Source organism: Zootermopsis nevadensis, unplaced genomic scaffold (genome assembly GCF_977971745.1).
Source record: "Zootermopsis nevadensis isolate Lab colony 2312 unplaced genomic scaffold, Znev_1.0 Znev_ptg000007l, whole genome shotgun sequence".
NCBI classification, from domain to species: domain Eukaryota; kingdom Metazoa; phylum Arthropoda; class Insecta; order Blattodea; family Termopsidae; genus Zootermopsis; species Zootermopsis nevadensis.
In genome coordinates, this window is record NW_028259139.1 from 13,631,043 (window position 1) to 13,643,550 (window position 12,508).

The 12,508-nt window shown below is 37.3% G+C and overlaps 2 protein-coding genes across 2 annotated transcripts; one reads left to right on the forward strand and one right to left on the reverse strand.

The window, feature by feature from the left end:
• Window positions 1-110: 110 nt before the first annotated feature.
• LOC110829721 (protein transport protein Sec24C) lies at window positions 111-8,644 on the forward strand. The gene is made up of 7 exons (XM_022063731.2): window positions 111-141; window positions 1,505-1,665; window positions 1,853-2,031; window positions 2,331-2,548; window positions 3,190-3,378; window positions 4,329-4,520; window positions 4,915-8,644. Exons 1-7 carry the CDS (start codon window positions 111-113, stop codon window positions 4,935-4,937), a joined length of 993 nt encoding a protein of 330 aa, XP_021919423.2. The 3' UTR covers window positions 4,938-8,644.
• On the reverse strand, window positions 4,875-6,736 carry LOC147874617 (protein transport protein Sec24C-like). Its single transcript, XM_087343825.1, has 4 exons — window positions 6,698-6,736; window positions 5,961-6,162; window positions 5,131-5,319; window positions 4,875-5,013 (listed from the first exon to the last, which is right to left on the reverse strand). Exons 1-4 carry the CDS (start codon window positions 6,734-6,736, stop codon window positions 4,973-4,975), a joined length of 471 nt encoding a protein of 156 aa, XP_087199951.1. The 3' UTR covers window positions 4,875-4,972.
• Window positions 8,645-12,508: the final 3,864 nt, after the last annotated feature.

Here is a 12,508-nt window from a genome sequence, read left to right on the forward strand (position 1 = left end):
ACTTGATTGTTTTACATTATGTTTGAAATGTTTCTCCAAAGCACAGAGAAGAGCTTTTTATAAGAATATAATGTGAAGTTGTAGGATTGTGTTTTTTTGCGTCCCGCTACATGCCTATGCAGGCACTTGGTGTGAGCGGAGGTATAGCTCCTAACCTTTCTTGACCTCGGCACCAGATGGGGGTGAGTGGTCAGCATCACGCCTCGGCCGTGCTTTATCCCCGGGAAAGGACCCCTGTACCCATTGGACAGGAGGCTGTATTTTTTTTTTAATAATCGTCTAATCATCAGGTCGGGCTCGTACCGATCAAGGATGAAGTAATGTTTCCGTTTTTTATATATCCACAACCGCACATTGACGCGAAGGGTCAGCAGAACATAGACCATGTATTGGGTTTATGCAAAGTAGGCATAAGTGACCTTGCGTCACCACGCGATGTAAACTGTCACAGTTGGCCTCGGGTATCGAACCGACCAATCAGAGAAAAGTTATTCTGACTTAAATTTAAATTATTCCACCAATCACAACAAAGCGGGAAGTCGAACCAATAATGTTACAATATTCCGATTTCGGAATGAGAGGGAGAAATTAATATTTTTGAGAGGCAAACTTCTTTTTAACAGTCAGTCGTCAGTTATCAGTTGGAGCAACTTCGTCCTCGAATTTTAACAATACAAATTCTTAGTCAGTTATCACGGACGAATACGTGTATTCACTTTACTTTGTTCACAAACAAAATTGCATCATCTGCCAGTATCGTGCGGAGGAATTAATTCAACAATCAAATGCAAATAAATACCTAAAGACACAGCTGAGGCGATCTTTAATTAAACCCAGCATAAGAGTCTTATGTCTCGTTATAGGACGGTAGATATACAAGATCAAGACCCCTTATATAGACATACTGATTCGGATCTGACCCAGTTTTTTGAGGGTCATGGGGACGAGCTACCCTCACATAGTAGCGACAAGACATCCCAGACCTAAAAGAATGTAGCAATAGGCATAGAAGGGGAGGAAGGAAGCGATTATGAGCAGCTAGAGGGGCGTCAACCTACGTTAAATGAGACAGGTCTAGAAGTCTTAACTCCTACATCGAGTAAATTACGGAAAACGTCGCAGGACCCATTGCTGACAATATTACAGTTACTACAGGCAAGCAAACAAGAAAACTTACCTTAAATCTTACCAAGAAAACGGTTACAATGCTGGGTGGCCCCAGAGCGAGCCGGTCTGGACTCAGAGGCTAGAGGAAATATCCTCTGCCCTCCGCGTGGGATCAAACCCCGATTGCCCGGCCCGTAGCTAGTCACTATACCGACTAAGCTATCCCAGCTCATAGTTCTGTTGCTTGGATAAGTTGCAGGGAATGTGAGAGAGGTATTTTTACTATTTTGGCAGTCTTGGATTAAAGACACCATTTCTTTGGTGAACTGCCAGAAGTTTGGATTTGAGTTGAACAATGATTCATGGATGAGTAAACTAACATTTTTGATTAATTCAGCACTACAGGGGGATGTGTACAGCAGCCTGGGCCAGGAATGTGGGGCAGCTGGATGCAGTGTCGATCTCTTTGCATTCAGTGACTCTTACATAGATTTGGCCACCATTGGCCAAGTACCAAGATTTTCTGGTGGAGAAATCTTCAGGTACTCAGATTTTAAGGTATGTGAACTGTTACTTAAAAACCTGAGATTGAGTAAGTTGCTTAATAGAAATTTTAGTCAAATGCTATAATGAAATTGATATAAAAACATTGCTGTAAATGGTTTTCTGAAAGTGTGAAACTATCACTCTGATGTGTCATACATTAAAGAATAATTATGTGTTTACATTTACAAATGTTGGACAGGCTGATGTGGATGGTGAACAACTTATAGCAGATATCAAACATGTTGTGAGTCGTCCAGTTGTATTTGTTGCCACTATGACAGTGCGCACATCTACAGGTGTTAAGGCAACTGATTTTTATGGTAACCTCCTTGTGTCAAACACAGGGAAATTATACTTGCCAGCATTGACTGTGATAAGGTGAGGAAGTACATCTGCAGTAATATAAAAGGAATGTGTATAATTGGTTTAAAATTTTGGATGTGTTTTCAAGTGATAATTTTTCATATGTAGAAACATACCAATTAGTTTTGCTGTCCTGCTTCATATTTGTAATTCAGACAGTGACAGTGAAATTCTGTGGATGTGAAATTTATGTCTGCTTAGCAAGAGTCCACAGTAACTGCAGAATTTAAAGACCACAAAGTCCAAGCATTGGTATGAGATCCGAGTTCTATTCAACCATCTGAGTGAAAAAGTTGATGTGAAATTATTAACAGTGCTATTGTGTTGCAGGCTATCACCATAGAAATAAAACATGAAGATAACCTGACACAGGAAAATGGAGTATATATTCAGGTTGCTTTGCTATGTACATCATGCGGGGGTCAGAGACACACCCGCATTTTCAATCTGGCACTGGATACCTGCATTCAGTTGCCAGATGTATACAAAAGTTTAGACCTACATAGCACAATCAACCTAATTGCTAAACAAAGTATGTGATTCATGATTTATTGTTATGCATTATTTATTAGCATTTGTCATTGTTGTAAGATGAGTGGGAGTGGGGCATGCAGCATGCAAATTGGACATGGGAAATGCATAGAAATGTTAGAAAGACAGCCTGACACACTAGGGACATAAAGAAATTTTTGCAACACTATTACTAAACTGGATGTCAAACATCTACTGATTAAACAGTTGTAGATTATGGTTGGTGGCAGACGTTTGTTAACACTGCAGTCATCCTCCAAGTTGCACGAAATGGGGGGGATTTCCAAATCAGCTAAGTGACTGTCAATTCCTCAAGTAGGACTCTGCTACGTGCAGGTAGCAGGTCTAAAGATGAAGAGCCAGATACTCATGACAAAGGTTGTCTAAAGGTTTTGACATGCGTGCATCATAAGACTGAAGCATATTCTTGGACATCATCTGTTAATTGAAAAAATGTAAAGACCACAAAATATTTTGGGAGGTAGCTTTAAACACTGTAGTATAAATTTTCTCCAGATCAGGGAATCACATATGATTTGTATGATTTATGTTTGGTTTCAAATTTATGTGGAGATATTCTTAAGAACTCATTGAATGTTGATCTTTATTGTTTATTATATGTTTGCTTTGTTTATCTGATAGCTGTATTTCGACTGTTGTCGTCATCACGAGATGCAGTCAAAAAAGAACTGGTAAGTCAGTGTGTACAGATGCTGGCTTATCACAGGCAGTGGTGTGAGGGTCCAGCTTCAGGACGGCTGGTCTTGCCTCAGAGCATGAAATTGCTCCCACTTTATATTAACTGCATTCTCAAGAATGATGCAGTTTCCGGTTAGTACACATATTTTGAGCATGTGCTTAGGTTAACATTTGCATCGCTAGTGCAGCGGCTATGGGTGCAACTCCGTGGGCTGTGTGATTTTCACTTTTTGTTGTAATTTTAGACAGGCGAGAGAAAACCACTGAATGAAGCCGTGTTTTTAGTATACTTCACTGTGCAGTAATATTATGGCAGCCTTTGCCATAAGTGTGAAGTACAGTTGTACGGAACCACCGCATACCTATTGGTTCTACTAAGAGCCCATAGCACAGAAGGTCCATAAAACACCTGTTTGACAACCTAGACCATTTAGATTAGGTTTTACCACATTATCAGAGGGAATTTAAATTGTAAATGACAAAATTACGGTATTTCACCTTACACCCCCTTCCCTGTTTCATAGATATGTTCTCTTTCTATTACCTTAGAAGTTTAATATAATGTGGTAAACTATTAAATATTTCTCTGGGCACAGTGATTGGTCTTAAATGTTTCTTTAATTAGTCTGAGTGTGCAGATACAATTTATTCCTACATAAGCCAGCAGTTTTGCGTAGTATACTCTATAGTTTTTGACTTCTATAAACTGCAGCTTCACATAAGTACTGAATCTAAACATTGTGGGTGTCACACAGCCACCCAGAACATACCAAAAGAATGATTACATACAGTGGAAGAATATGCACATGTGGTTGAATTTTTGTCTTGAGGTCATGTTAGTCTTGAGACTGAAACCCACAGAGTTATTTTCAGGGGATAATATATATCCAAATTGTGGGTTTCATATATCATCAGGCCTAAACTTATTTTCTCTTATAAAACAGAAAACAAAGGTTTTGTCCATGCTCATAATTATGGTACTTGAATTTTATATAACTTCAGACTAAAAGGCCACATTCTTATCTCTATTTATTGTGAAATTGGAAGTGTTATCTTAATAATTATGAATATGCTGTTTACAGGATCTGACATGACTGTCGATGACCGGTCATTTCTAATGCAAGTAGTTACAGTAATGGATATCCCATCATCTGCTGGGTTCTTTTACCCACGACTTATCCCACTTCAAGATATCAACGTTGATTCTGATGAACTGCCATCTTTCATCTGCTGCACGTCAGATAATATTAGAGATGATGGTGTGTACTTGTTAGGTGAGTACTTACAATTCTAAACAAGTACGTAGATTTCTAAAATGAATTTGGTAGCAGTTCCATTAGAAATGTATCATAATTTCCAATTCAGAAGCTTCTTTTGTACTTTGCAGAAAATTGAATTGTATTATTATGATGTTTGTCTTCTGGATAGTAATGGTGCATGGACTTATAGATACCAGCATTGTGGAGGAACACACTGCCTCTGTCATCAGTTATCACTGTAAAAACCTGAAATCTTATGTATGATGTTACCTCCATATATAGCATAGATATATGCTACTAATAAGCAAAGGGGGAAATAAAAATCATTTCCCATTTAAACTGAAATGAATTCCAAGTACATAAACACTTGATTGACTCAAACGGATCCCAAACTTTGTGAATGTTACAGAGATTTGGTGTAGTAGTCCCTAGTGGTGTCTACACTTCAGGCTGTCTGTCTCACATTTCTATGCATTTCCCAAGGCTTCATTCAGTGGTTTTCTCTGGCCTGTGGAAATTTACAACAAAAAGTGAAAATCATACAGCCCACGGAGTTGCACCCATAGCCGCTGCACTAGCGATGCAAATGTTAACCTAAGCACATGCTCAAAATATGTGTACTAACCGGAAACTGCATCATTCTTGAGAATGCAGTTAATATAAAGTGGGAGCAATTTCATGCTCTGAGGCAAGACCAGCCGTCCTGAAGCTGGACCCTCACACCACTGCCTGTGATAAGCCAGCATCTGTACACACTGACTTACCAGTTCTTTTTTGACTGCATCTCGTGATGACGACAACAGTCGAAATACAGCTATCAGATAAACAAAGCAAACATATAATAAACAATAAAGATCAACATTCAATGAGTTCTTAAGAATATCTCCACATAAATTTGAAACCAAACATAAATCATACAAATCATATGTGATTCCCTGATCTGGAGAAAATTTATACTACAGTGTTTAAAGCTACCTCCCAAAATATTTTGTGGTCTTTACATTTTTTCAATTAACAGATGATGTCCAAGAATATGCTTCAGTCTTATGATGCACGCATGTCAAAACCTTTAGACAACCTTTGTCATGAGTATCTGGCTCTTCATCTTTAGACCTGCTACCTGCACGTAGCAGAGTCCTACTTGAGGAATTGACAGTCACTTAGCTGATTTGGAAATCCCCCCCATTTCGTGCAACTTGGAGGATGACTGCAGTGTTAACAAACGTCTGCCACCAACCATAATCTACAACTGTTTAATCAGTAGATGTTTGACATCCAGTTTAGTAATAGTGTTGCAAAAATTTCTTTATGTCCCTAGTGTGTCAGGCTGTCTTTCTAACATTTCTATGCATTTCCCATGTCCAATTTGCATGCTGCATGCCCCACTCCCACTCATCTTACAACAATGACAAATGCTAATAAATAATGCATAACAATAAATCATGAATCACATACTTTGTTTAGCAATTAGGTTGATTGTGCTATGTAGGTCTAAACTTTTGTATACATCTGGCAACTGAATGCAGGTATCCAGTGCCAGATTGAAAATGCGGGTGCGTCTCTGACCCCCGCATGATGTATATAGCAAAGCAACCTGAATATATACTCCATTTTCCTGTGTCAGGTTATCTTCATGTTTTATTTCTATGGCAAGAGCCTGCAACACAGTAGCACTGTTAATAATTTCACATCAACTTTTTCACTCAGATGGTTGAATAGAACTCGGATCTCATACCAATGCTTGGACTTTGTGGTCTTTAAATTCTACAGTTACTGTGGACTCTTGCTAAGCAGACATAAATCTGACAAACTGGTAGGATGGGGTCACATTCTTCACTTGCAGAAACAATAAGTTAATGAATAAAGTGTACCAGAAATGCAACACAAAGTGAAAAATCATCACTGGCATTTTCTAAGCACAAGAATGATTTGTCGGTTTTTGATACTCCATAGAACGCAACGTTTTTCATATCTCACCCATTTTTAGAAAAACAGTGTTAAAAATACTTAACAAGAAACAAAATACCATATACTTTTGGACATCCGGAACAGTACTAAAATGTTATATTTACAAAAAATTATTTCATCATGTGAGGAATTTTGGGGATTCCCAGAAAAAGGTCTTTAAGCTTGAGTAGTAGTTGCAGATTCTGCTGTATAACCAAAGGACTCACTACGACCAAATGACTTACTTGCTTCATCATTTCAATCCTACTTGGAATATTATGCATTGTGCTACGAATGTGTATCCCTCCATCTTGGGTAATGAACTTTGTAGTGACTGGAGCTGGAACCACCCCCTCCTGATTTATATAAAAAATTAGGGACCTATTACGTTGATCTCTCCCTTGAGACACTGCCTTTACGTGGCGGTGAGATTGTGTGCCCTGTTCGAAGCGGAGAGCTATGCCAGCGGTAGCTTAGCTACTGGTAGATTCAACCTTGCTGGACAGGTCAATGCTTAGGGGCCAGACGAAAGGTGTCTCGAACTGCTCCATCGGTTCTGGTTTTGCGTGTGTCCGACAACCCACCCCGTAAAAACCAATTGTAGAGAAACCTTTGTAGATGCCTCGGAATGGATTGGAATACCTAAGATGGCACAAGCAAAGGAACATGGATATTGAATTTGGTACTTGGAACGTAAGGACACTGTATAAAGCAGGTGCCCTGAAGACCTTAATACAGTTTTATTGCACATACAGTCTTTTCCAATGTCATTTCTGTTAGTTTTATTAGTTTCTTAGGAAGTTTGAATTCTTGCATTGCCTCATACAGTTTCTCTTATGACCGAGTCCTAAGCCATTCTAAAATCCACAAAAAGGTGGTAAATCTATGTCATATTCTAGCATGCTCTCCAACATTTGCCTATTGTAAAAATTTGGTTACTCGTAGATTTTCCAGGTCAGAATCCACATTGGTAGTTTTGGAGTATTTTTCTACCCACAGTTTTAACCTTTCTGTGGTTTCCTAACAATGTTCCTTTTACGGGGGTAGGTTGTCAGCCTATCGCCCAACCCCCAACCTGGAGGACCAGTCCCCTGCATTTATATTCTTCTGCTTACTCAGTGTTATCTGGAGTGCTGCAAGGCTCTACCTTGGGACCTCTCTTATTTAATGTTTTTATTAACGACATTTGTGATAAAATTAATTGTTCTAAATTTCTCTTATTTGCTGATGACTTGAAATTATATTGTGACATTAAACCTGTGGATGATTGCAAATATCTTCAAGCAGATACTGATTCCGTACATCAGTGGTGTGATGTTAACAATAAGGAACTTAATATTGAGAAAACCAAATTTATATCCTTTGCACGGAAAACCAACAGTATTCATTTTAACCACTTTGTTGGTGATATTTTAATTTTCTGTACTGACTGTATAAAAGATCTTGGTGTCTTGTTAGACACTAAGCTATACTTTCACTGCCATGTAAATTTTGCTCATACACGGGCACTAAGGACCTTAGGGCTTATTCATTTTGGTGCATATAATTTTTCCTCTTGAGTATGTCTCAGTCGTATGGAATAATCTTACACAGATTCTAATAAATTAGAAAATATTCAAAGGAAATTTGCCAGTTCGTGCAATTACCGGTTTTTTCAGTTTAATATCACACGTAAATATGAAATGATTTTAACTACTTTAAATTTTAGAACACTTTATTCCAGACGACGACATCTCGATAATTTATTTCTTATTAATGTATTTAAGGGCAAAATAAATTGCAATTCCATCATGTACACTGTTGGTATTCATGTGCCATCAAGGCAAATAAGAGAATTTTCTGTGTTTAGTGTGTGCAGTGTGCTTAGACATAGTCCTTCAGCCAGGTGTGTAATTGCTGCAAATGACATTTGTAAATTTTTGGACGTATCTGGCATAAACATTGTTTCTTTTGAGGGCACTTTCTCAATAAGAGAAATGATCTAGAGAGTGGTCTAGATTGGTGATCTAGCTTGGTTATTTGTTTTATTTTGATTATTGTTTTTATTTTGTTTCCTTGTATTTTTTTAGTGTTTATTTATTTTTGTATTTAATTTGTATTTTATGCTGTACTTTTGTATTACTGTTTGCCTGTCATAGGCTCTTTGCTGTTGGCAAACACTCTAATAAAGGAATTGAATTTGGAACTACCAACATCAAACTCTTCATTTGTTTTGCCACATTTCCTCACCAAATCACTTGTATATCAGAATAAAGTATGTAAATCATTTATGTGGAAATGACACTATTCTCATTGAAATATTATCTTCAAACACTGATCAGCATACAAAAGAAATCTTTACATGTTTTAAAAAATCACACTCTCATAATAAAGGTATATCACACAGTGTAGTATGTGTGACTCTTTACTATGAAGACAAATACTCATTCTAATTTTATTATTTAAAAGCTACAATGATTTTTGAAAGTCTTCTCTTCTATAACAGGATTAGTTCTAATTCTAAATTTCCTTAACTCCCAACACAACTGATGCTGTCTGTAAAAACACAAGTATCATCACACTCACTACAGAACCCTTCACTGTTTGCTATGTCGGAATATCACGGATCTACTCCACTCTTGGAACAGAGATGCTGGTCTAGCACTGCATATACATTATTGTTATTATTATCAATGCATGACAGTGGGACCTGCAACAGTTTCTAATGTTGTGCCATGGGCAAACACAGAAGGTCTAAAATGTACGGTACATACCAGGCTTATTATTTTATTTATTTATTTGCTCTCATGAGCCCTATATACAAAATGAGAGTCCAACGGAAGCAAAATACTTCAGATTCTTTTACCAACTATCAGACTAATGGACTTCTATGACAAAATTTCATTAGGATGTGTATTCTGATTACTGTCATTTTGCCTAGTGCTGCAAGAGAAAAGAAAATTATTACTTTACATTGTGGACAATTTTTAAATATATATAAATGTAACAGTAACTAAGTAAACTCTCTCATTTGACAAGATAATTCTTTAATTACTCATTACATTCTTTAGTCAATTAAATGGTTGTGATGAACATTATGCCAGAATATTTAACTTGGAATGTCACATGCATGGACTATGATCAAGGCTTTTACATTTTCCACTGTTATTTCATACATCAAGACTTCATTTTGATATATTCAACTCATTGGCACAACTGGAAATCACAATGAGCCAGGCAGGATTTGAGGTTTTCAGGGCAGTGAGTCTGCAGATAGCTGTCTTCTGGGTTGTTACACTGGGCACTGTAATCAGGGCAATTGCCCTGATGATGGAGGCAGTAAGGACCTCTGAAACATTAGTAAACTTCTACCAGACTACATGTCCCAAAATTATGTTACCTTTCTCTTTATTGTTGTCTTATTTTGCACTTCCTTGAGAGGATATGCATTGCTAAATGCTTAACAAAGAGCTGAAAATGATTCTGATGCAAAGAAATGCTTGAGAATAAACATCTTCTGCTCATGAATAAACCTTGTTTGCACACGCACAGCCCAACAGCTGTGAGCAACGGCCTAGTAACCACAATGAACACGCTCCTGATTCCATTTTTGTACCATGGTACATGATACTGGGTTGCGTTTTCAATGATATACCTGTATTTTAGTTAAGTACTGTCATCTACGAACATGGTAATTAATTTGTTTCAAAATACAAGAACACTTTCTGCATTATCTTAAGTTTTCTCATGTTCTCCTTAGATATTTTGTGTTGTATGCTAGACCTGAATTTTTTACTTCTGCACTTTGCAAAGCTTTTATATCAACAGAAATGTTTGAATTTGAGCCTGCAATTTCTATTACTGATGCAGAAGTACCACTTCCAGATTCATCGATAAAGGCGTCTTTCACTTTATTATCTCAAACAATAAACTCTATTTCATTTTTCATAATCACAGAATAATACATGTCACTCTGTGATCACTACATTAAAAAATGAAAGAAAGTATAATATATACCACATTTACTCATATAAAAAACACCCTTATTTTTGGATTGGAAAATTAAAAAATGAAGTATTTGTGTATAACTTGTTTAAAAATAAATATAGTACAGGTAGTGAAGAAAAAATAAAATGATTGTGTAGTATGAGATGTCTGAAGATTATGGAAACAGTGTCAGCATTCAATGTTCCGCCTCATTTTATGAAACCTACCTAGATGCATATGAGCCGGGATAGCTCAGTCAGTATAGTGACTAGCTATGGGCTGGACGGCCGGGGTTCGATCCCCGACAGGGGCAGAGGATTTTTCCTCTAGCCTCTGTGTCCAGACCGGCTCTGGGGCCCACCCAGCCTCCTATCCAATGGGTACCAGGGTCTTTTCCCGGGGGTAAAGCCGGCCGGGGCGTGATGCTGACCACTCACCCCCATCTAGTGCCGAGGTCAAGAAAGGGAGGAGCTATACCTCCTCTCACCCCAAGTGCCTACATGGCGCATAGCAGGACAAACTTTACCGTACTTTTTTTACCTAGATGCATTCATTCTAACTGCTATGAGTTGAAGCAAGATATATTTTTAACATGAGTCAATTTGGGAAGACAAATGAAGTGGTTAATTGTGATAAATGGCATGTCTGAATAACATGTACAATGGAAAGTTAATATAAGTGAAAATAACTGATGAAAATGAAATGGACTCAAGTGCAGTTTGCATGTAATATTGTTATGCCAGCCCTTTTTTTGGTATTTCTGGAATCTTGTTTCACTTTTATAGAATGCAGCACCAAATACCAAAAGTGTCAAACAGAAACAAATCCGAATAGCTGACACTACACCATAAAACACGGAATTGCGTGTGCACCAGAAAATATCAATGAATTACTCACAAGAACATTCCTGCTCATGGAAATTACCAATTTTTAAGACGCTGTGGATGTTGGCTACCCAGTTTATACAAATGTTCTTTTGGAGACATATTTTGGGTACATAAATCAACATTTTCTGGCCAAAGAATTAACAAGATTTAATTTATATGCTTTCAAGTTTAATTAACCTGCAATGCATGGTATGATTTGTCCTAGATTCACCAACAAAACTTATACATGCAACGTCTTATCTAAACAGTAACTGGCTTAATAACTTCCACCTCCCAGATAACGTTAACCTAAAAATTCTCAAATTCTGTTTATTAATGTATTTACCCCTCTTTAAAATACTACTGACTGGAAAAAGCTTATTTTCAGAGGTAATTCTTAAAAATTGTGGATTGTATTGCTCTCTCCAGCTTCATCAAATCATGTGGTCCAGATGTCTTCTTATCAAACTATATTCATCTTGATGGCAAATTTTTGCACTGCCAGTCTAGGCACCCTCATATGCACTATCTTCTCTCAAACACACAATTGTCTTGTAAAATATTTCTCCCATACAAAAGCTCTTTAACCTTCACAGTAAGCATATATAATTCAGGATGCAAATGTTTCCACATTAAAGTTGTGTGCATTTCTCTTTCATAAACTATTTTGGAAGAAAGCATTTAATTTCATGAAGGATGCCATAAATTTGGAGACTTTAAATTGGATAGCAGAGAAAGGAGTATAGTACATAGGAGTACAGTAAGCATGAGTGTTGTAAGGACCCAGACAAAATAAAAGAAGAGAGTAGCAGACATTTGTTCAAACTTTGAACTTCTTCAGGGAGAAATAAATGTCATCTATCATCAGCATGTGTCCACCAGTCCTCTGGCAAGTTCTTCCTCTGTCAATTAATTTGTAATTTTCGCAACAGTAGATTTTAGTAACTTCAAAAACTTTTGATTTTCTCTACTTACATTCTTAAAGAATGTGTTTCTTCACATACTTTACCTTTCTAAACACATTTCAGGTTATTCCATGACTACAGCGTAACTTGGAGCAGAAAAAATGCTGTCTTTTTAGCTGGAGGTGAGAAAATGCCAAACCTTGAACCACAATACATTCATAATATGTTTAATTCAACTCACACATGAACAAAATATTGCAGAATGAAGTAGATGGAGCATAATGAATTTTTCCTGGCCTACCAGCAGTGTCAGGTGGTT

What these genes read in the sequence shown, in the direction of transcription:
- LOC110829721 (XM_022063731.2), top strand. Translation starts at nt 111, where the DNA reads ATGCCTATGCAGGCACTTGGTGTGAGCGGAG. An exon ending in TCAGGTACTCAGATTTTAAG is followed by an intron (nt 1,666 to 1,852) that starts GTATGTGAACTG and finishes AATGTTGGACAG; the next exon opens with GCTGATGTGGATGGTGAACA. An exon ending in CAAGAATGATGCAGTTTCCG is followed by an intron (nt 3,379 to 4,328) that starts GTTAGTACACAT and finishes TGCTGTTTACAG; the next exon opens with GATCTGACATGACTGTCGAT.
- LOC147874617 (XM_087343825.1), bottom strand. Translation starts at nt 6,736, where the DNA reads ATGCATAATATTCCAAGTAGGATTGAAATGATGAAGCAA. An exon ending in GGATTGAAATGATGAAGCAA is followed by an intron (nt 6,163 to 6,697) that starts GTAAGTCATTTG and finishes ACTGTGTTGCAG; the next exon opens with GCTCTTGCCATAGAAATAAA. An exon ending in CAACCTAATTGCTAAACAAA is followed by an intron (nt 5,320 to 5,960) that starts GTATGTGATTCA and finishes TTTATCTGATAG; the next exon opens with CTGTATTTCGACTGTTGTCG.